The sequence below is a fragment of the Pristis pectinata genome, chromosome 32 (assembly GCF_009764475.1).
Source record: "Pristis pectinata isolate sPriPec2 chromosome 32, sPriPec2.1.pri, whole genome shotgun sequence".
In the NCBI taxonomy this organism is placed as follows: domain Eukaryota; kingdom Metazoa; phylum Chordata; class Chondrichthyes; order Rhinopristiformes; family Pristidae; genus Pristis; species Pristis pectinata.
In genome coordinates this window covers 6617677-6642818 of record NC_067436.1, presented here as the reverse complement: position 1 = coordinate 6642818, position 25142 = coordinate 6617677, and the positions used below count along the sequence as shown (strand labels likewise).

Below are 25142 nucleotides of genomic sequence, written 5' to 3'. Positions count from 1 at the left end.
CATGAGCTGGAAAGGTGCCAAGGATTCTTGGCAAGTTGCTGCAGTGCATCCTGTAGTTGATTCATACTGCTGCTACAGTGAATGAATGGTTGTAGGTGGTGTGCCCATTAAGCAGGCTGCTATGGCCTGTATTGTGTCCAGCTTAGTGTTGTTGAAGCTGTACTCATCCAGGCAAGAAAGTATTTATCACTGTCCTAACTTGAGCCTTGTAGGAGAACAGGCTTTGGGGAATTGGGAGGCAAGTTATTGAATTCCTAGCTTCTGACCCATTCTTGTTGTGCATGCAGCTACTCCATTTCACTTCCTGGTCAGTGATAAGTGGCCTAGGACACTACACCTTAAGGAACTCCTGCAGAAGGGTCCTGTGGCTGAGATTATTGACCTGCAACCACCACAACCATTTCTGTGCTCTGTACAATTCTAACTAGAGGGTCTCTTCTCTCTCCCCCACCCCAACCAATTCCCATAGACTCCAGTTTAGCCAGGGTTCATTGATGCATACTTGATCAAATGCTACCTTTGTCAAAAGCAGTTACTCTCACTTCATCTCAAGTCCATATGTGGACTAAGGCTATCAAGAGATCAGATGCTGAGTGACTGAGCAGGTTTAGGAAGTGCTGCTTAATAGCACAATTATTCCTTCCATCACTTTGCTGATGATAGAGGGTAGACTAATGGGTGGTAATTAGCCAAGTTTTATTTCTCCTCCCCCTGATTCTTCTGGACAGTGTTGAAACTACACTGGAGCACAAGTCTTCACTACTATCGCCCAGATATTGTCAAAGCCCTTAGCCTTTGCTGTATCCAATTCCTTTAGTAATTTCTTGATATTATGGAGTGAATCAAATTGGCTGAAGACTGGCATTTATCATGCTGGGGACCACTGGAAGCAGAGATAGATCACCTACTCTGCACTATTCATTTTAATTAGGTTCAGTGACACATTCTACTCCACAAAAAGTTTGAATATTTGATCACATTGCACTGGTGCTGTGATACATGACAGGCAGTGTTACCAGGAACCACCAAAATAACTGCAGTTAATAGGTACCCCAAACTAAGCAAAATTTTCCCTTTCACCTTCTCCCTACAAAGAAATGACCCCCCACAGGAAGCAGAGTATTTACTGACTTCTGGCTGAGGATTCCTGCAAGTGCTTCAGCTTTTTGCATTGATGTGCTGGGCTCCATTGTTAAAAATGGGGATATTTGTGGAGCCTGCTCCTCCAGTGAGTTGTTTAATTGCTAACCACCATAACTGAAACGTGGGAGAACTGCAGAGTTTACATCTTAATCTGTCAGTTGTGCGATTAGCTCTGCCTAATGCACATTGATTGTTCTTTGGCATGCAAAGTCATGTCTTGCATCTTCACCAGATTGATTCTTCATTCTGAGGTATACCTGGTACTGCTCCTAGCATGCCTTCCTGCAATCTTCATTGAAGGGTTGATCCCTTGGTTTGATGGGGATATGCCAGGGCTTGAGGTTGCAGATTGTAGATTGTGGTCAAGTATAATTCTGCTGCTGATTGTCCACAGCATCTCATGGATGCCTAGTCCCAAGCTGCAAGATCTGTTCAGACTACCCCATTTAGCAAAGTAGTAGTACCACACAACTGGTGTACTTTCACTGAACTGGGATTGTGTCTCCATGAGGACTGTGGTGGTCACTCCTACTGAGTCATGGACAGATGCATCTGCAGCAGGTAGATCAGCAAGGACGAGATCAAGCAAGTTTTTCCCCTCACCACCTGCCAGATTCAATCTAGCAACTCAGTAGTGGTACTCTTGATGACAGACATTGAAGACCCCACCTAGGGTACATTTTGCACCTTTGCCACTTTCAGTGCTTCCTCTAAGTGGTGTTCCACATGTAGTATTGATTCATCAGCTGAAGTTTTTTTTTTGAAGTGGGGTTAAATCAGCAGGTTTCCTTGCTGAAGTTTAACCTGATGCCACAAGAATTTGAGATCTAATGTTCCCACTCAACTGTTGGCAAGAACTTGGGTTGACAGGTCAGTTTTTGCTGTTGTAATAGATCTAGGCACCAGAAATGACAAGTGATCCAGCTGGTTTTATTGCCTGTGGCTTTAAGCTGTTTATTACAATTGAGCAGCTTGCTAGGCCACTTGAGGGCAGTTTGGAGTCAACCAATGGACACAAGGTCATGACACTCAGCAAGATAGTGTACAGACTTAGTGAAAGGGAAGTTTAAGGAAAAGCCCAGCAAGAGTGAACCATTTAGCCCTCAAGCCTGTTCTTTTCCCCCCACAATATAATGACTTGCAATCCAATTCTTAATACCTACCTTTCCCACATGGCCTTAAATGTAGGAGTGGATTTCCATATTGGTAATTAGCAATCGCCATATCAGAGCTTCAAACTGCTCAAAGCCCCAACTGTACTTTTAAACACTTCCTATCCTCCACTTAAGATTTGACTAAACTAATTACTAAATCAATTTAAAGGCCAAGGGTTACATCACTCAACTCAAATTCTAAGAAACAGAATGTGTTAATCTTTAACATTGAGTCATTGTTAAAATCCACACTGTTCCCAGATTAGATTAGGCAAGGCCCAGCTAGAGGGGCTTTATAGCTGTGATACAATTGCCAATGAAAAGCCTTGCATTCCATTAGATTCACTGTACTTATTCATGAAATTATGTATTAGTTATCCATCATTTGGCAAGTACCATTGCATCTCAAGGTGGAGGGCTTTTCAGATTTAAGAGCAAGCAAAAAAAAGTCAGATGCAGTTTCCATCCAAGCACAAGTCAATATCCATACATTAGAGTATTCTATAAATAAGAATACATCTACTTACAGGTAGATCACAAAGCTCAGGGCTTAAGGGTGGCAGCTTTATTACTCACTACACTTGCATCAATTTTCAAACATTTCTGGCAGATACTGGCCATGAAGCTAGCATGTGGAGTGGAGTTCACATGCAGGGGTTTATTCAAAACAATTTACCAAAGGCTCCAACTGCTTAATCCTGTAGACCCCAACTGCACCCTTGACTGAACAAATTTAGTGATGCACTCTAGGTTTATTTTAATTAGTTCTAGTGGCATATTCCACTCCACAGGTTTGCAAGCAAAATCTTCATTTCCCGACTTACAAAATTATTCCATATCAAGTTTGTGTAGTGATGTGAATTCCTTAAGGGTGAATTTCCATTACCTGAATGACCAACATGGGGGTTGCCTGTACTTAATATTTTCACACTTAATCCCTTCACACCACTGACCATCACATACCTCGAGATGTGTCAGAAGTTTGAAAATCACATGCAGTATTCTGAAGACAATGAAAATTCAGCATGACTATCACTTTCAAAAGTGCAAAGCAATCTTTTCAAACCAGCCTTCAGGATTTTTACTTTAAAGCAAAGTGTTCAAGCATATTTGGAAATATACAAATAGTACTCCAAGCTTCACAGTAGCTCCACTAGTAGATCCTGTTGACCACCATCTCACTGCACACCTGGTTAAAAATGTATCTGTATCCCAACAAAAATCTATGCAAACCAGACTAGGTCAGAAAATGAATTTCATTCAACACCTTGATATGCTTTTGCACTTTAAATGATCAAAGCAACCTGTTCTATATATAGTCAACTTAAATACAACCTAAAGGTCATATTTAAGTCTACTGGAAATTGGATTGAAGACAATATTAAATGCTATTTAAATAACACTTCACCCACTTTACAGTCACCCCAGGAACATCTACACCTGCAAGTGTCCACTATCCACAAACCTCTGGCCACAATCCAAAACCTAGCTTCAACTGTTTAAATTGTCATTACCTTCACTGACAGCTTCCATTCCTTCTGGTACTTGAGATACAGGACTGTCCAATCTTAAATTCTGTAGCATCTCCAGTTCATTTGGAATATTTTTGCTCCACTTCAGTATTTACCCTCAAGTTGCACTTTTACACTTTGGGAGCACAAAACTCAATGCCTTCCTTCACTCCCCAACTAGGAAAATACTCACTTGAAGAACCTGGCAAGCATTTACACCAGAACATTAGAGCTTTGGATTGCATTTAGATGTGGGATTTGAAGTGTCCCCAAGTACTTCTACTCACCTCTACTCAATTGATTCTACTATAAAGTGCAACCCATCGTTCATTTTGTTTACATACTGGCTTTAAAGTCACATTTAGATCAAGACTCCAGAAAGTAGTGTTACACTACCTGCACTTCATGCTCACAACCAGAGTGCAAATCAGGTAGAGTTATTTTACATCCTCATTTTTATTCTTACCAGATCAATTCCCAGTAATGGAGCACATGTGTATGTGCCATTATTTTCCACCCCCCTTTTTGCAAATTACATAAGTGTTGTCCTCACCCCAAGAAATAGGCACTGGTGCTACCCTCTACCTTGACCATGAACCACATTTTAAAAAGTAGAAAGTATATGACTCATAGTCAAATGAATTTCCACAAAGATTTCCCAAAACACTAGCAAATTAGTACTTTAATCATTGTTGGAATCTAGGAAAGAGTGGTATTGTGCACAGCAAGATCATATCCAAATAGCTTTTGTGATGTTGGCAAGAAACTAGAGAATGTCTTTTACCAAAGAACATTTCAATTCTTAGTCAGGAGCAGATGAAAAAAATCAGCTTGACATCTCATTGCAGAAGCAGCATTGCCACTTGTGTAACATTTTAATGTTATGGAATAGCTGCCTAGCAATACTCTAAAATCCTGAGTGGAGCTTTCACCCACAACTTAATGCTGTCAGACCATGTTTAGTACACAAGCTGCAGGTGATGCTGCTGCTGCTGTGAGATTTCTGCTCATTCTTGGTGGTTGATGTCACAAGGACCAAGTAACCCCAGATAATTCACTGCACTGGGCCAGTAACACAGGATGCACAAATTGTCCAGTGATAGGAGTAATGAACAGCCATGACCTAAATAATACATGTGTGGTATTTGCAAGAAAAGCACTGAATTCTTTAGAGGCAAAGGAGGCCAAGTTTTGACCTATAACCCAGTAGCTGAGAACACTGCATTCATATTCAAATCTGATGTTGAAAGTAACTGATGGAACCATTGTTGGATTTGACTATTTTTAGTTTTTAAATTATAGTATTTAATACACTTGTGGCTATGCAAGGAATGGCTGCTTCTTAGCTTATTGGTTCATCCATCCAATGAATATGCATTTTCCCATTGGTTGGTTTTGCCACAGGTATCTAATAGCTTCTCTGATGGGACTATTTTTAGCTAAGGAGTTAATCACTCTTGATCTCTCCTCCCTCTCCCCCACCACCCCCCCCCCCCCCCCCCACAACCAACCCAGCTCATTTTAGTTCCTCTGTCTCAGCTCATCTCCTAGTAGTAAAGCTAGTGCCATGTGCTCTGTGACCATCTCAAACTTTCCCAATAAAACTGAAGCACCAAGTTGTTTTCAATTAATTCTTGGACTCCTGAAAGAACCTGCAGATTCAAATATAACTAGATCTGACACCACTTGGGATTACAGCAAGGTATTTTCCCTTGGAAATAGTAAAAGTCTATCCATTGGCCTCAGTGGCATGTAACATCTGTGCCAAACTCTTTCTACAGTTGGACATTGCAGAACCAAGAATGGATCCAACTGAAGACCTTAATGATCAAAGGAAAATGTTGATGAGACTGATGACTGGGGGGGCAAACTCAGAATATCATTTAGTCAAGTCAAATACAACTCCAGTCACACAAGTCTCCTGACATTTTTGGTGAGGATCCCTAGCACCATAGTTGGCAAGTACTTTTTCCTCCTGGCATTCATATTTAGATGAGGTCATGATCTTGAGTGGAGGGAAAAAAAATCACCTAGTCAACAGGTGGTAGTGGTTGCAACATTCCTTGTCTCTTACTAACAGGATGAACACTGGGGCAACAATTAGCCAGCTTTGACATTTTCAGCCAAATTAAATGCAGTAAAAAGCAATACCTCCACAGCACTTGTGTATTGGAAAGCAAACTAGTCAGCTTTACAACTGGCATGTTCAAAACTTCTGGGCTCCCCTAGAGATACAGCTCAAAGAATTAACCAACTTTTTGGGGGAAATGGGGAGGGAGAGTGAAAGTGCTGCTACACAGTCATGTGGCATGTCTCATCTCAGACATCTTGCAACTTTCATTAGTTTGATTATAGGAGTCTGAACTATAGTCCAAATGTTCTCAGTTGGATGTGCTCTCAGCCAGAATGAGAGCATTAAACCAACAGGCCAATGCAGTACAATTGATCCTAATCAGATTGAGTTTTACAATACAGGGCAGCTGCAGCTAGAGTTAATCTTGAACACTAGGCTAACACCACTAATTATGAACTGTTAAGCAATTAGTCTGGGATGACCATACAGTCAGAAAGTGTGGTTGAGAGAACATGGTGTTGACTGGATAATGTATTGCTGATATATATTTTGATTCCTTATTTGACTTTCTCCACAAACTCCAACTAATCACTATTCATTTCCACCATCAAGCTTTAGCTATCCAATTTCTTTCAGTCATTACTCTATAATCTCATCTGCCATTTAATGGATTTATTGCTAATCTAGAGAATTGCACAGCTAAACCACTCAAGACATCCACTTTCAAATATTGCTGCAAAATCCATGTTCTTTAAAGTATTTCCATTACCCACTCCAACATAACCCTCAATTAGGATGCATCACAATTCAGTGAACTGACTAGATGAACCTTTTAACTCTGCTCAGAAACCAAATGTCAACCCCAAATTGAAGGATTTGAATTCTGAGGAAACAAGTTTTCCTACCAGCTACTTTGAAGAAAGTGGCTAGCTAGGTCATGGTTCTGCACAAAATTCACATCAAGATGCAAATTTTTTCCTCCTACAGGTTTAACAGTATTCCAAAAGGCAAATCAGTACAAGAACATAGGAGCAAGAGTAGGGCAACTGGCCTGTTGAACCTGCTCTGCCATTCATTAAGGTATGGCCAATCTGACTGCACTCAGCTCCACCTTTTCCCGTAGCCTTTAATTCCCCCATGCAAAAATCTATTGTCTTAAATATATTTAATGAGGTAGCCTCTACTGCTTCCCTGGGCAGAAAGTTCCAGATTCACTACTGGGAAAAGCAATTCCCCCTTGTCTGTCCTGAATCTACTCCCAAATCTTGAGACTGTCCCTAGTTCTAGACTCACCTACCACCAGAAACAACTTGCTAAGGGATAGATGGATTTTTTTTTAAATCCCATTTAAGATACCCTTTCATTCTTCTGAATGTGTCTAGTCCCAAGCAATTCAACCTCTCCCTCATCTCCAGAATCAAGCCAGTGAACCTCTTCTGCTGTCTCCAAAACCAGTATCTCTTTTCTCAAGTAAGAAAACCAGAACTGCATGTAGTACTCCAGCTGCAGCATAACCTCATTCTTAAATTCAATTCCCCTAGCAATGAAGGCCAACATTCCATTTGCCTTCTTGATAACCTGTTGCACCTACAAACCAACCTTTTGCAATTTGTGCACAAACACTCCCAAGTCCCTCTGCACAACAGCATGCTGCAATCTTTCACTATTTAAATAATCTGATCTTGTGTTTTTCCTTTCAAAGTGGATGACCTTGCATTTACCAACATTGTTCCATCTGCCAGACCCTCTGCCACTCACTGAACCTGTCCCTCTGCAGACTGTCTACATCTTCCACACAATTTGCTTATCCACTTAGTATAGTGTCAAACTTAGATACACAACACTTGGTCCCCTCTTCCAAATCATTAATGTATACCATGAACAGTTGCAGGCCAGCACAGACCCCAGCAGCACGCCACTCACCACTGATTGTCAACTGGAGAAAGTTTATCCCAATTCTCTGCCTTCTATTTGTTAACCTATCCTCCATCCATGCCAATTACCCCAACTCCATTCATCCTTATCTTATGGATAAATCTTTTATGCAGCACCTTATTGAACACCTTCTGTTAATTCAAGTATACAACATCCACCTGTTCCCCTCTATCCACTGCACTCATATCCTCAAAGAACTCTAGTAAGTTTGTTAAACAGAACCTGCCCAACCTGAATCCATGCTGCATCTGCCTGATGGAATCATTTCTATCCAGATGTCTCACTACTTCTTCCTTAATGACAGCTTCAAGCATTTTCCCTGACTACAGACATTGAGCTAACCAGCCTATAGTTACCCACTTACTACCCACATTTTTAAGTGGTGTGACATTTGCTGTCTTCCAATCTGCTGGGACCTGCCTGGAGTCGAGAATTTTGCTAAGTTATCACAAACACCTCTATCACTTCTGCCATGCCTTTCATCAGGACCAGGGACTCATCTATATTTTTAGGCCTAGTTTTCTCAGCACTACATCTAGTGACAGTTGTGTTGAGGTCCTCATCTTTGCCCTTCCCCCATTGCCATTACCCTCAAGTATGAAGTTAATTTTGTCAGAGGGTAAATTTAGGTAAAATTTACCCAAAAACACAAATTTTGCAAAAGCCTACTGAAACCCAAACACTAATTTGGTCAATGATCAACTTGCACATAGCTTTGGGACTGATGGTTGGGTATATGCCCATATTTGCTTTCTCATTTACTTGCCTTTTGAATTTATTTTTCAGTTATCACATGAATGTTGCTTGCCTGGAGCACCAAAATTTAAACAATGTTACTACAGTGGGGATTAGACAAACTTTACAATAGAATTGTTTATAAGGCTTTAGAACACTAGCATTTAAGTTCTTTTAGCAATTCCACTGATACCCTTAGTTGGATAATATACTGGTGCTAAACTTGTCCATAACTCATACCACTGAATTTTTGATCAACATTACAGGTTTAACCAATGGGTTGGACAACATGCATTTCAGAAAATGGCCAGAGGAAAAACTAGGTCCTTTGTACCAAAACCAACTCCCAAACTTAATGTGCAAAATATCAAACATGTCCCTCTGCTTCTCTTCCAGTAGCATTCAGGAACCAAGTAATGCATATCATTAAGTGAAGGTTTAACAATCTAAACTCTCATCTATAATAAAGTAAATTTGTTTCACAAAGAAATTTTTGACCTGACGTAACTGTTTCTTGACAGATGCTGCCTGACCAGCATTCCCTATTTTAGATTCAATCACTTGTGGAATGCAAGTTAATCTCAAAGCTGAGAAACTATTAAGATGATCCAACTACAGTAGTAGCATTACTGCCAAAAAGCAGTTTCTGGCATTTGCAAAGCCCTTGGACAAAGGCCCCCAGCCAGATTTTAAATGAAGCAGTATTCTGGGTGCATCCTCAGACCTTGTGGGAAGAATTGCAAAGGCCATTGCAAACATATATATATATATATATGTATATACACACACACACATATATATATATATATATACACATATATACACACACACACAATCATCTTTAGCCACAAGTGAAATTCTGGAAGACTGGAGGGTGGCTAATATTGTACCATTATTTAAGGGCAGAAAACACAAGCCAGGGAACTACAGACAGTTAATGGAGGGGATTGAGGAACAGGATCAACCTGCATTTGGATAGACAAGGTCCAATTAGGGATAGTCAGCAAGGCTTTGTGCATGGGAAATAGTGTCTGACAAATCAGGTTTGTTTTTGAAGCAGTAACCAAGAGGATAAAAGACAGGGTGGTGGACATTGCCTACATGGACTTTAGCAAAGCCTTAACATGGTAGGCTAGGCTGGAAGGTTAGACCACAAGGGATCCAGTGAGAATCAGCTAACTGGATTTGTAATTGAGTCAATGGTAGGAAGCAGAGTGATGGTGGGGTGGAAGGTTGTTTCTTGAACTGGAGGTCTGCAGCTAGCAGTGTGCCACAAAGATTGGTGCTGGGACCCTTATAAACAATTTGGGCAAGAACGTACAAGACATAGTAAGTTTACAGATACTAAAATAAGTGACATCATCATGAAGTATGAAAAGTTACAGGGGCACCTTGATCAACTAGGTAAGTGGACAGAGGATTGGCAAATGGTGTTCAATCCATACAAGTGCAAGGTGTTGCATTTGGGGAGTCAAACCAGGGTAGGGCTTGTACAGTGAATAGTAGCACCCTGGGAAATGTTGTGGAACAGAGGGACTCGGGAGTGCAGGTACACGGTTTGTGTTGGTGGCATCACATGTAGACAGGATTGTGAAGGTGGCTTTTAGGACACTGGCCTTCAGTCAGGGCATCAAGTACAACAGTTGGGATGTCATGTTGCAGTTGTATGAGACATTGGCAAGGCCACACGGAGTTGTGTACAGTTTTGGTCACCTTGTGTAGGAAAGACATCACAAGTTAGAAAGAGTTCAAAGAAGATTTACAAGAATGTTACCAGGACTTGAGGGCCCCAAGTTATAGGGAAAGGTTGGGCAGACTAGGATTTTATCCCTTAGAAGATAGGGGACTGAGGGGTGAGCTTAGAGCTGTGTAAGAGGGGCATAGATAGGGTGAACACACAGTCATCCTCTCCCCACCCCGCAACCTCAGGGAAGGAGAACCAAAAAGAGGGCATAGGTTTAGGTGAAAAGGGAAAGATTTAATAAGGACCTGAAGGGCAACTTCAGACAGAGGGTGGCATACATTGAATAAGCTGCCAGAGACAGTAGTTGAGGTGGGTGCAATGACAACACATTTGGATAAGTATATGGATGGGAAAGGTTGAGGGGTACAGACCACATGCAGACAAGAGACTAGCTTGGGTGGGCACCCTGGTTGACATGGACAGGTAGGGCCAAAGTGGCCCTACTGACTCTTGCTCTCAACATTGAGCAGATCATTGAAATGGACACTAGCCTGAAAACAATCTTTCATGTGCACAGTAAACGATGGCACAAAGTTGTGTTCTCTTGCATGCTGGGTGTCCCAGCTTTCTTAGATACCTGCTCAGATTTCTAGACTGCAACATTTTTAACTCTCATCTCCACTTGTTGTGCTGCCTACAAAAATCAATTTTTGTTTAGAATGACTTGCTTGTGACAACATAACAGAACAGCAGAAACAACAGTCGAAGTAGAATATTAAGGAGCTGAAAACTGGTCAGAAGTAGAAGCCCTCAGACTGGGATTGATATTCACCATTTATGATGCAGCAGCTGTAAACCATAATAGATTGTAATTAGTGACAGATAATAAGTTTAGTCTGTGGCTGCAAGAAACCAAAACTAAAAGTACATTTTCACTCAATGGATTGCCAGCTGCATCAAAATAATCATGGTGCTAAAGGAATCCAGCCAATGATTAACAAGTCTTGCAGAAAAAGGTGTTGATCTGGTCACTTATCTCACTGCTATTCAATGTAGCTGCACAGTAGCACTCCATTAAAATTAGTTTTTGTTCCAAAACAGTGCATAACTGGTTAAAAGGGATACCAAATATTTAACTGCAGAGGAAAGCACATGTTGAAGTATGCATGAACATTGACTACTGGAAATAGACAAGCAGAGGCAAAAAACTGATTTACAATCTCAAATGACCAAAATAATTAAGCTTTAATTCCAAAAGTTTAGTATTACAAGTTAAAATCAAGATTCAGAACTAAACATGAAAGTTTCCATTTTTGCTACTTCCATCTTAAATAGTACACTAATTGCAGCATCGGATAGCATGTGGGTTTAAAATAAAAGATAATCTCAATCTCAATTCCAGTTGGTATGTCAACACCCCATAGCATGAAATCCAAATACTCCACAATGTAAAACACAGCAAGTCTAGGCACCACTTGAAAGATTAGTTTAAGATTCTAATGCAAGACCTGGTTTTAAATGGATTTTAGGTGCTGCAGTGCAACTACAAATCAATGAATTTACTGCTAGTGGGCATGTTTAACTAACGATACTGTGTGCATCCAGATTGTTGAAAGGATCATTGTGGGTGGCAGATGTCTGAAATTGACCATATGCAGCTACTTTAAAAGTTAGTGTTACAAATTGAAAAGAATGATAGCTCAAGTTGCTGCACTTGTGAACATTAGAGATAAAGTACATGGATTTGCTATTCAAATATCATTCATTCTTCCATCAAGCACAACAGCATCAAAATTAGTAACAAAACCCTCAGTTATGCCAGAAGAGAATGGGTTTACAGAGAACAAATTCTAACTATTGAAGGTTGTCATGTTTACATAAAAATTGTACTGGAATCAAATGTGCCATCTGAATTGACAGTTTCTAATTGGTTAGGAAGTACTTGGAACATGTACAATAATAGACTATTAAGGTAGTCTCTGGCATCAAGGATGACTTGCTTCATTCTAGTTCTATGGGTTCCAAGGAAACTGACAAGGCCTATGTAGAACCCTGACTACCAGAGGTGGAGTTGGTTCTTATAGGACAACTTGTATGAAGTAGTGCATCCCCATTTACTGGGCTTCTGCATGCTTCCCCTGCAAAGAGGCAAAGGTCTCCCTACCACCCAATGCCCCTTCACCATTGAGGGAAAATGGACCAGGATTCAAGTTGGAGGGGATAGCATGTTTTCCAAGGAGGCTTTGAGAACATCCTTCAAACCTCCTGCCTTCTGGGTACTTTAGCCATGTTAGTGCTCAGGAGTCTTGTCAGATATACAAAAGTAACTCACCCAGAGCTGGTCAAGTAATTAGACCCTCTATTTCAGGGACAAGCTTGAAATATGGAGTCCCTCCCTCCTCTACCCCCATGGAGAATTGTAGGTAGCATTGGTAGAACCTCAGGTGCTTTTGGATGCCTTCTGGTAGATAGCCCATGTACAGGAGGAAGGGATCACTGCTACCTGGCAGACAGTTGTGTTCCAGGTTGAGATCTTCATTTTCAAATACTTAAGCAGCAAAAGGTTGATCTGCCACCCCAAAAACAACAATTTCTTCACTGTAGTGACTCCCAAGGCATGAAAGGTTGCCCAAACATCCAATGTTCATTCTCATCTGCTTCAGTAAACAAGTTGATGACTTGAATGTTCAGGCTCCAAATGCACACATACCATCTGTATATAGCAGATCCAAGACAAATCAGACATCTTTTCCAGGGGGAACATGTAGATTGAATAGTTTCTTATTATCTTGTGGATTAGCTCCAATCTAGTACAAGACTCGAGGCAAGGTGCAATATGGTGGCAAGAAAGATTGAAAAGGGTTGTTCATAGATCCATGCCAACTTTGCTCAATACTGTTTTATATTATAGCATTTTTCTTGGTGTTAGGCCAAAATCAGTTGATTTCCATTTTTTCCTCCCAACTCAAATGTTCAAGGATCTCTGATGGTATTCTAGACAAAGCCACTCTAAACTTGAGTCTGCTGCTCAAAATGCAACATCTACAGTTGCCAATGAACTGCTCAGACAATGCACAAGTTCTATCTCAAAGCAGATTTGAAGTCTGTGCTACAATAGCATGCTTTTACAAGTCCTGTACAACAGTCAGGGTATCACCTCATTTTTTCTTTCCATATCAAAGTCATGGGGACACTAACTGAATGTACTAGCCAAATGGATTGAGTGCAAAGATCACCTGAAAACAGGAAATGTCAAGTTCAATTCAAAATCTACCCTACTGAATAATGCAAGATTTCTTTAAGTGAGAAAATTGGAAGCAGAAACACTCAAGTGTGAAGTCAGTCTAGAACATTCAAATTTTGCTGAACGCTTCACCATAAGGATAATACATGAAACTGAATTAAAACCTTCCCCAATAATTCCAAGCACACAGGAAGTGCAAGGAAGAAATACAGGTTGGGTGCATGAGAAACTGAAGCCAATTCTCTTCTAGTCACTACCCTTCAATATTTTAAAGGTCACAAAGAATGCCCCTACTCTGATGCAAAGTGGAGTTAGAATGAAGTAGATTTCATGTTGACTTAACTCCAGATTACAATTTCCAACTTGGAGTACCAGTGTACTTCATCCAAGATCAGTTGCTGTCAGTTAAAGTGAACACTGGTATTACATTTATCAAGCTGCCTGGGCTGAGAAATTCATAGATAAAACTCAATTTTAAAATTTTAGGGCAAGTATGAAATTAAATACAGGATCATGAAAGTTTAAAAATATAAAACTGCATTTTTCCACCAGCAATCCTACTTCTGCCATCTTCAGTCATGTGAAACCTTTACAAAATGGATGGATTCATCCCTTCCAATAGTTGCTCAACCTCCATGCATCTTGCTGCTGTTTTGAAATACAAAAGCTATATTGTGGTTATTCACCAGTTAGTTTTATTTTACTGAGTGCCAATGAAAGCAGAAACTGATCTGAATATCCCAATGTCAGTGGATGTTCAAAAAAGTGAAGATCCAGGAGAGTAAACATTCAGCTAAAATCTTGGGTAATAACACTCAGTAATGGTATGAAGATGGTTCTATTTTCCTCAGCTTGCCAATAGTGTATCACTTGCTTATGGAAATGGTGGCAAAATCCTTTCCCACTGCATTTTCAATATTAGTGAGTTAGAGACTCCTAGTTTGGATTTACTCACCTCTAAAACACAACTAGATACATTTGGAAGAAAGCACAGCAATCTAACATGAACTAGCAAGTACATAGCTTATTTCACCACCACCCCATCTCTGTATACAAGTCAGTCTTCAATATATTACAGCCATTTAAAATGGAATCTTGATTATGTAGCTACCAATCTATTCAGATTTGAAATTAGATACTGCAAGAAATCATGCCTGCTTCAGACATATCCACCAGCTTCTGACATACTGGCCCAATCTTATGCACTCTGCTGCAAAACAGCACTGGCCACCAATAAAGATGTTACAATCTGACATGGGATTCTCTTTTTACAGCATCAGCTGCTTTGAGGGATCAGTTAAAAGGATCCTTGCAGTCAAATATCAAGCTGCCAAAGCAAATCACAGGCAAAACCTGCATAACCAAACAATTTTAAAATTAAACATTAAAAATCAAATCAATTTTAAAATACATTGTGGCTCAAATATCTCAACCAATTTTAAGATGCACTAATTTGAAACTGATAGGAATTATAGTCCCAAAAAATAAATTGGGGAAGTGACGAGGCAGCAAAAGCAGTACTAATTTCTTAAATTTGATGTAAAACAGCCAAAATACAATAATCAGGAAATTTACAATGTCTAGTAATAGTCTAAAATAGCAAGACAATGTGCATGCAAAACTTGTTATTCAAATTTGGAGGAAGAATAATCAGTTTGTGAAACACGCTGCAAGGTAGCACCAGACATGGGTAAATTGATTCAGTACAACATTTGTGAACCCTTATGCAAGAAATGAAGCCTCGGCTTCATTGATTATGGAAACAATTTTCATAAGAGGCCATTCAGCCCATTAAGATTTTCCAGCTCAGCCATCCCACCCCAATCTAACTTCCTCCAACCTATTCTCACATGCCCTTTAAAACTTCCCCCTCCAATTCCACCTACAGAAAGGAGAATTTACAGTAGCCGATTAATCTAACCAAGTCTTTTGGAGACTGGTACACCCAAGGGGAAAACCAAATGTACACAAGAAGAATGTGCAAACACAAGATAGCAGTGCTAGAATTTTAGTTAGAGCCACAAGACAGCTGCACTACATGTTGTGCCACTATTCTACCAAGGTAAACTGAGTAATAGGTTTCAACAAAAGCCCTCAACATTTAAATTAGATTCAATATGAACCTCTGGATCATACCAAGTAGAAAAGCAAGTTTCTTGATATGAAATGAGTTTACCAAATTTAAAATATTGTTAATGGTGCTAATTGCAAAGTTTTCTTGAAGGTCTGTTAGCTCCTCAGAACCCCTCAATAACACCTCTTATTAGGGCTTCCATACACAAAAATCCACAGCAAGACCAATTTATGGAAAAATGTAACAAAAGCCAGAGAAATGTGTACAAGATTGCACATGAAGCAGAAGCAGCTCATTGAGTTTAAACACCAATAGTTCTTTATGTTGCAAAGGTCTGATGCAATTAGATCAGCACTGCAAGCAGCAGCACAGAACCTTCAAAACAGCCATTTGCTCGATTTCAGCAATTATCTCAATAACTGATGCTCAGTTAAAACTAACATTGAAAACATCAAAATGTTAATGTTGCATTTGCATGTTAGCAGAAAGGTGTATTAACATTCACCAAAAAGACCTTGATACATCACTAAAGTATCAATTTTAAGCAAAATTTTAGGTCACAAAACATCATAAAATCCTGACCCTGGTTTCCACATGCCCAAGGTGTTGACCACCAATATCTTAATCTTCAAGTTTAACCAAGTCAGCAATTATTCTTAAAAACTCATTTTACATCAGGTTCCTGGATACATCAAAGTGATCAGGGAGGGGATTAAAAGGAGCATCTTAGAGGCAAAATGATATGAGACAATTCTAGAGCACAGGGCCTTGTCAGCTGAAAGATGCAGTAATTGAAAAAATCCACAAGAAAAACATCATAGGTGAGGGGAGCAGAGGAGATTACAGAGGGTTAAAGGGAAACACCAAGGATTAGAAAAACCAGGATAAGAATCTTAATATGCCTTCAGAGAACAGGTGATGACCTTCATGTGCATTTAATTTAAAGTGAAAACAATTTTCCCCAATCTTGATCACCTTGTGAAGGCAGTTAGGCTACTGGGAAAACAAAAATGTTATTTATTTATTACAGCACGAGTATAGGATTGAGTTGCAGGAATAGTTAAATGGCTATTTACTTGTTTCTATGTCATCTATCAAGATGTGGACTAGACTTTTAGAATTCTTGATCCTCCTTCAGATACAGGAAAAGTTTCACTGAAACAAAATCAAACATATTACATGCAACTGAATATGCCAAATTTGCTCTAGGAAAGTGCAGATGACTTGCTGATCCAGTATACAATTTAAAGCTGTTGTGGATTAAAGGTAACTGCTGGGAAATGTGAAAGTAGGATACGGACAGATCAGAAATGAAGTGCTGTAATAGTCCATTTCACAAATTAGCTCATGAATCAAATTTGAACCCTTGGGTCATATTGCAATGTTTGTAAGAAGTTTCATAAATGACCGGAGAGCCATAAAAGTATCCCACCTCAAGAGTGGCAATTAGGTTATTTAATGTAAAAGAAATAATGAAAGTTATTAGGTAATCTGGAAGCCCTACAAGACAAGCTAAATTGTCATTGTTCTGCAAACACCCGGGAAATTTTGATTTTCAGAGAGCAACAGGCCATTCAGACCCATGTACCTGCTGTCATTCAATAAGATCCAATTGATCTTCCACCTCAACAACATTTCCCTGCATTAATTTCAATTTCCTTAGTTCCTAACATGAAAATATTGGATGTCCTGAATATACTGGGGTTAAAGAATTCAAAAGAATTGCAACCTGGGTAAGGAAATTTCTCAGGTGTCCCAAATGGCCAATACCTTGAGGCTGACCCAGATTCTAGACAGATTAGTCAATGGAAACAAGCTCCACATCAACCTCTCCACACCCAGCAAAAACCAAGGTGTAGTGCCATCACCTCATTTTAAGCTCCTAAATATTGGCCCAGTCTCCTTAAATCTCATTCTAGCTATCAATCTAGTGAGCCTTCACTGCACACCAACTTTCACTTTTCTTAAGAGATTTCTACAATATTCCAGACATGGTCTCACCAAGAACTTGTATAATTAGAGTAGGATTTCTCTTGTACTCAAATCCTCCTGCAATAAAACGGCAGTATTCACCTTAATTCTTTACAGTACTTGCATGCAAATATTTTGTGTACACCTGAAACAAAAGTTCATTTACACCTCTAACTTAACCAAATTCATGCACTTTCAAAAACCTGTTAAAGTCATTACCACCATCTATCCAGTCACAACAACAGGTTAAAAGCAATTCATGGACAATAAATTTTAAGCAAGCCATCAGATGCCTATGAATGAGTACACCAGGAGTGCCCAAATAGTTTTAAAGTGTCACAGCCTATGAACAAGTTACATATATACAAGTGTTCTTAAGCAGAGGTAGCAAGAAAGACATTCAAGTTAATGGCAATTAATATTATTTCATTACAATTCTATTGCAAGGGCAAAAGTCATTAGTGACATTTAGATTAAAGAGAATTTTCCCAGCTTCCACCTACCACAATACCATAGCAATTCCTACTGCATGAGAACACCACCTCTTGTAGGTTCCACAAAGCATCAAAATCCAATCAGAAGTGCATGTTCCAAATTAAGTGGTCTAACTAACATCCATGTGCTAAGTGACCCTTGTTTCTGGGCCAGAAGGCAAAGGCTTCCACTTTTATCAATACTTTCATGGCATCTCATCCCCACCCCAAAAGATGTGTGCTCACATTTCAGCTTCTGGTTCATCCATAATTTCAAGCATCCAACATTGCTGCCTGTGCATTCAGCTGCACAGGATCCCAGCGCTGAAATTCCCCTCACTGAACAGACACCCTTTAAAACCTACCTCCAACCAAGCTTTTGCTCATCTCTGGAGATGCTGGTAATCCAGTAAAGCACTTTATGACATTAAATAATGCACTAGAACAACATCTCAATCAAGTGCATCCAAACTAGAGATATGCCAATGACAAAAACTCCACTTCTTCACCAAAGTACATGTTGAACCAAGCAGAAAGTGTCTCCCTGCTAGTGCATTACCTCCCACATTCTCCCTGCGACCCTTGGTGATTGGAGTAGTGCAGACTCCTGAGAAGTCCAGAGAGTTGTCTAGCATTGCGTTTATTCTGCGGAAGATGTCAGCATTACTGCAGGTGGACAAGGCTGGGGTGTCTGTGGAGCGGGGCACATCCCAGCAGTCCTGCCCCGTGCCACTCTCGTCGTTCTGAAAAGAGAGCAAGTTGTTAGAGAGCCAGCTTCTGCAATTTTACGTTCAGATTACAATACCTCTACCGTAAGCGTCAAGAACTGTCACGTAAAGAAAACTCGGCGGTACGAGAGACGGCACTGCGCCCAGCCGGGCTGGGAGGCCGACCAAACCCTCCAGGTCTCGGGGGAAGACCCGAGCAGGCCGGAGTACGCATGCGCGGAGGGGGTCTGCACTGCCCGGCCCCACCGGCGGGAGGCGCGCGTTCCCACGACCCACCCGGTCGGGGGGGGGGGGAAGAGGAGGAAAGGGGGAGGGGTGGCCGTGACACCGCCCCCACCCCCCCCCCCCCCGCCACACACACAGGCGTCCAAGGGCCTCGACACCACCCCGTTAGCAGTGCGCCGGCCTGTCGAGCTCCAGCCGCTCGCCTCAGGGTCGGGGGAGGGGGGGGCGCCTCATTCCAGCTCGACGCTCCCTCCCCTCAAGGTTCTCGCACCCCCGCCTCTCTCCCTCTACCGAGATTCGCCTCGCCGGGCTCGTTACCGTGGTCGCTCGGCCGCTTTCGGACGATAACCCCGCCCTGCGCCGTTACCGTGCGCCGCCCAGCCCCGGGCTCCGACTGAGGCAAAACCCACCGAGTCTCCCACGCGCCCGCACCCAACAGGCGTTCGTCTGTTCGGCTGTCAATCACCCCCCCGGTAGCCAATCCCCATCCGCCACCGTTGTCCCGCCCTTCCCGACCTCCAAATCGACTGGAGGGGAGGGGGGTGCTCGGATTTGAAATGACGCCACAAGAGGCAATAATTACAAAAAGAGAGGGCCATTTCCCCCTTTTAGTTTGTGAATAGCGTCCTAAACATTACTAGCACCCCACCACTCCACATGGTGGGATATTTAATGATGTAGTCCCCCGCCCCGTCCACCCTTCCTACCCCTCCCGCGTTTGCAGTGGCCCGCTGGTAAACAAACGCACGTGGCCGGGCGCGCGCCGCCCCTCTCCGCCCGCTCCACGTGCAGGCGGGAGCGAGCGGTCCCGGGGAGGGAGGCGGGCGGATGCACCGCCGGGCTGCCAGGTCTCAGCTGCTGCAACAGCTTCTAACCGGCAGCCAGCCCAACCGTGGAGCAAAGCATTGCCTCTCTTTGCAGTAATGCATTCCCAGTTACTGAAGCACAGACGATTCTGGGTCATGTTCGGTTTCTGCAGTGCCCTTTTCTTGCATATACCTTCACTATATAGTTCATGCACACGTGTGCATGGCACCTTTAAGTCTAGTTCTAATACATCGATTTGCAAAAAACTGCAGTTTGGCTAGCAATATGAATTTTAGAAAATAAAGACATTTCTATAATTCGATATTGATAAACCATACACAGGCGTTAAATTGTGATCTTATTCACTTGAGACTATGAAAGCATGCAGGCTGGAAAGTTAAATCTAGACAGCCTACTGCAAAGCTCAGCAGCAGAGAGGTACAATAGTTATTGGCACGGAAATATTGCAATAAGCTCTCGCCAGTCTCGGGGCGCGTCTGGGTTGCTAATGCAACCTCCCACGGGAGAGAAGGGGAGCAATACTAACGCCGTAGGTCATCGCCAGTCTGCATTTGGGATGGGGGGGGAGGGGGGAAGAATTAAAAACCGTATTCAAGGTGGATAGCAAAATGATAATGCATGCAAACAATAAAATATTGCGACACTTTTTAACCGTGCACTGAAAGTTGGAAATAGCTTGCAAGATGCACTGTAGCTCCACCTCAGCGTTGAATTAGAGCAAGAAAATAAGCAGTTATTATAAAATTATTTGCTCCCGTTGCCAGTCATATTCCTCCCTTTCAGCAGCCTCCGGCCGGACTGTCGTGCAAGCTCCTGTTACTGTCGTGACGCACTCTTGGCGCATTCCCTCCCTCTCCTCCTTGTAACAATTTTCCTTACCAGCGAAAAAGCCATGGTCACCTTCACCGAGCAGAGCACCCGCCACACGCAAAGCAAAAAAAAATGAAATGAAATTGCAACACAGTGACTAGGGGTGAAAATAAATCTTTAAAATAAATCAAGACGTTTTGCAACAACGCTCATCGCCCGACGCCCCCTATTTATGTCATTGGTGGCTTTCCGTCCCAGCCCGTTGCCAGATGATGCACATTGGAAACACCTGATCTTCCTTGTCTACACTAGGTTTTGGCAATCTGCCTGACTTCCCTCCCACTGCCCCGGGAAGGGTCAGCGGCTCAGCCTGCAGGCTGGGGCAATAAAGGGGGTGGGGGGCAGGAAATTTTGCAATGGAGGAAGGGGATGTGGGAAGGCAGAATATATGGGAAAAGGGCCTTTGGGGTCTGAAGGGGTACAGAGGCACATGGGGAAGGGGAGCAAGAACATGGGATGGGGGAGATTGGGATGCAATGTGAAGCAAGTGTAAGGGGGTCATGAGGATTGAGCGTAGGAGAGAAGGAGGTTTTGGGAGAATATAGAAATGGGATATGCAGAAGGAGTATGGGAGGGAAGTGCAGGGGAATATAAGGGCTGGGATATCGTTGGGGAATTGTGGAACATGGGGACATGAGGATGGGGTAAGAGGACTACAGAGGAGGTAATAGGTCAAGTGGAGTATGGGAAGGAGGCAAGAATTGGGGGTAGAAAATGGTTAGGTATGAGGAAAGGATTTGGGACCACTCGGGGAAGAATGGGTGGGGCGTGTTGGAAGAGAATGGTGCAATGGGGTAACAGACAAATGGAGAAAGGCATAAGGAGAGTGAGAGGTTGGAGAAGGGAGATGGGATGGGGCATTAGGGGGTTGTGGGGTAGGCTTTAGGGGAGCATGGGAGAAGGTTGAGGAATATGTGGGAGGGACACAAGGGGAATGATGGTGCAGTTGTACAGGGAAGTATGGGGATGGATAGAGGGGAGCATAATGGAAGAGTGTTGAGCATGGTGAAGGGGTACAGAGGGAGTACGGACATGGTACTGAGGAGAGTACTGTGGGTATATGGGGGAAGGGGGCAACATAACAAGGACTACGGGTGCTGGTATTGGGAATATGGAGGAGACATTGGGAAATTGATACAATAATGGAATGGGAGCATATGGAATGGGGAATATGAAGGGGGAAGGGGGAGATATGGGGAGGGGGAGATATGGGGAGAGGGGGATATGAAGGGAAATTGGGGGATATGGATAGGGGATATGGGGAGGGAGGCAGGGATATGACGGGGATATAGGGAGGGAGGCGGGGATATGACGGGGATATGGGGAGGGAGGCGGGGATATGACGGGGGATATGAAGGGGGAGTGGGGGTGGGAGATATGGGGAGGGGGATATGAAGGGAAATTGGGGGATATGGATAGGGGATATGGGGAGGGAGGCAGGGGGGTTTTGGAGAGGGGGAATGGGAATATGAAGGGATATGGGGAGGAGGAATGGGGAACAAGGAGATGGGGAGCAGGAGGGGGATATGGTGAGGGGGAAAGAAGATGGGGATGCTGATGTGGGGAGGGGGATATGGGGAGTGGGGTGCATATGGGGAGGGGGAATGAGAAGATGGGGATGAGCTGATGGGGGGAATGGGGATATGGCAATAGGGGAGGGGGTAAGCAGGCACCGTAGTGCAGCGGTTAGCGTAACGCTTTCCAGTGCCAGCGACACAGGTTCAATTCCCACCGCTGTCTGTAAGGAGTTTGTACGTTCTCCCCGTGTCTTTGTGGGTTTCCTCCGGGTGCTCCGGTTTCCTCCCACATTCCAAAGACGTACAGGTTAGGAAGTTGTGAGCATGCTGTGTTGGCGCCGGAAGCGTGGCGACACTTGCGGGCTGCCCCCAGAACACTCTACGCAAAAGATGCATTTCACTGTGTGTTTCGATGTACATGTGACTAATAAAGAAATCTTATGTAGAGGGGGAACAGTGAAGGAGAGAGGCAATGGGGGAGAGAGGGTATGGGGGTGGCAGGATGGGAAGATAGGGATGGGATGAACAGTTATGGGAATGGTGGATGTGGGGAGGTGAAATGGGAGATATGGGGGAATGGGGAGGGAGATGGAGGAGTGGGGAGATGGGGGATATGGGGAGGGAGATGGTGTCGGGAGATGGGCGTGAGTAGATATGGAGGGGGGATATGGAGAAAGAGGAGTATGGGGAGGGGAGTAGGGATATGGGAATATGGGGAATATGAGGGGAGATGGGGAGGGGGGAATGGGAAGAAAGGAAGGGGTAATGATGGACCAGGCTGACAGTTGATCTGCCCTATGCAAGGGCAAGAAAATGAATTTCAGCATAAGAGGAAAAGCATGGTATATTTTAAATACCTGCCAACACTGCACATCCACAAGAGGAGGTTAAGCTTTCCTTGGTTAATCTGCTGGTTTGACAATGAGATAAATGAAATATAGACACTCGTAGTCTGCATTGGCAAGACAGTTATACCAAGCAAAGAATAATGACTATGTTGGATTCAACCACCAGTAACAAATAATTAAATTGGAATAGCTATCAATTATCACTTCTGTAACATGTGTTTTCCAGAGTAAGAGGCAATACAAAGCAAAAGCTGCCATTCAAGAAAGCAGTGAACCCAGTGGTGTGTGCGTTGACATACAACGACAGTGGAGGTGGGGTATGTATGGCCATTTTCTCTGCCTCCATTACTGTGAGAGTGTTGCAAAGTTGGAAATGCTGTTATAGGATGACCAGGCACTGACTGCCTTGTCAAGTGCATGGAAAGACCCCACAGTTCAATTCTAAAGAACAGAAGAGTTGACCTGGTCAATATGTATCACAGCGTCATGGAGAGATACAGCATGGAAACATTTTTTTCCTCATTTCCCCCCCCCCCCCCAGATTCTACCCCTCACCTACACACTAGGGGTAATTTACACTGGCCAATTAACCTACCAACCCACACGTCTTTGGGTTGTTGGACAAAAGCTAGAGAAACCGGCACAATCAAAGGGAGAACATGCAAACTCCACACAGACAGCACCCGAGATTGGGATTGAATTTGGCACTGTGAGGTAGTGGCTCTGCTAGCTGTGCCATTGTTCTGCCTTAACTTTAACTTTAATTGGCCGTCAGTTTAATCCTCCGTCCTTCCATTCAATCTGCAGGTGTGACCCTGAGATCCAGTGGGCTGTCACTTTAATTCTCTGTCCCACTCTGAGCTCTCTCTCTTCAACTTCCTATATTGCTACAATCATTCCCAGTGTAAGTCATAGAGTCATACAGCACAGAAAAAGGCCCTTTGGCCCAACTGGTCCATGCCGACCAAGCCACCTATCTAAACTAGAAACATTTACCCACATCTGGCCCACATCCCTCCTAATCTTTCCTATCCTGTCCAAGTGTCCTACAAATTTTGTTAATGTACTTGCCTCTAGCAGTAATGTACTTTTTCTAGCAGCTTGTTCCATATACGGACCACCTTGAGGATCAGCATCTCATCTTCGGTCTATGACAATGCTCTGAACCCAATATTGAGTTTAACAGTTTAAGGTAAACCCACCTTTTGCACAGACGTTACTGTGCTTTTGTTTCAAATTGTTATGATTCAAATTGTCTCTACCATTCTGTTCCATTGGCCAGTTTCCTGGACAACATGTCTGGACAGAGACATTCCCCCTGTTCTCCCCACCCCTCCCCATCTCTGCAACTTAAGACACGTTTGTCTACTCACTTTTCCAGTTCTGATGAAGGGTCCTTGACCCAAAATGTTGACCCTGCTTCTTCCCCCATTGATGCTGCCTGACCTGCTGAGTATTTCCAGCACCCTCCATTTTCCTTACAAACATTATGATCATTATCTCGGTGCTGTTTGTTGGAACTTAGTGTGATCAATTTAGCTGCATATCTCCTACATTACAACAGTGCCCACACAAAATATAATTCATTGTTGTAAAGTCCTCTCAGGCATTGTTGTGAAAGGCAGTATATAAATGCAAGTGTTTCATTCTATAGCTCTAGTCTCGACCTTGACCAAAGTCACCATCTATCAATCCTGGATAAACAAGATCTGTGGAGAATTATTGCAAGTGCATCCCTCTTTTATGTGATCACCAGGGATATGCAAGGAATTTCAGGGTGGTGCAGCAGTTAGTGCAGCTACCTCAGAGTTCCGGGGACACGGGTTCAATCCTGACCTCAGTTGCTGTCAGTGTAGAGTTCTTTCTGTGGCTGTGTGAATTTCCTCCTGGTGTTCCGGTATCCTCCCACATCTCAAAGGTACAGGTTAATTGGCCACTGTAAATTACCCACAACAGAAATAGAAGTGCTGGAAGAACTCAGCCGATCATCTGTGGAAAGAGAAACCAGTTAATGGTTTGGGTCAGGAACCCTTCCTCAGGACTTTCCGTGACCCAGACCATTAACTGGTTTCTCTTTCTAAAGATGCTGCTTGACTGGCTGAGTTCTTACAGCATTTTCAGTTTTTGT

General features: G+C 42.7%; 1 protein-coding gene across 3 annotated transcripts in view; it reads right to left on the bottom strand.

Annotated features, from left to right (window-relative positions):
- The window catches only part of LOC127585216 (cytoplasmic polyadenylation element-binding protein 1-like), a 50059-nt gene extending 29111 nt beyond the window's left edge, over positions 1-20948 (bottom strand). Inside the window, exons 1-2 of one of the 3 annotated variants that reach the window (XM_052042480.1) lie at positions 20659-20948; positions 18558-18741 (exon numbers count right to left, since the gene is read on the bottom strand). In XM_052042480.1, the coding sequence (XP_051898440.1) occupies positions 18558-18741; positions 20659-20673 (199 nt within the window). In that variant the 5' untranslated portion in view covers positions 20674-20948. Of the gene's footprint in view, positions 1-18557; positions 18742-19269; positions 19366-20658 lie in introns of those variants that run through there. The other 2 variants (XM_052042481.1, XM_052042482.1) reach the window with 2 other exon arrangements.
- Positions 20949-25142: the final 4194 nt, after the last annotated feature.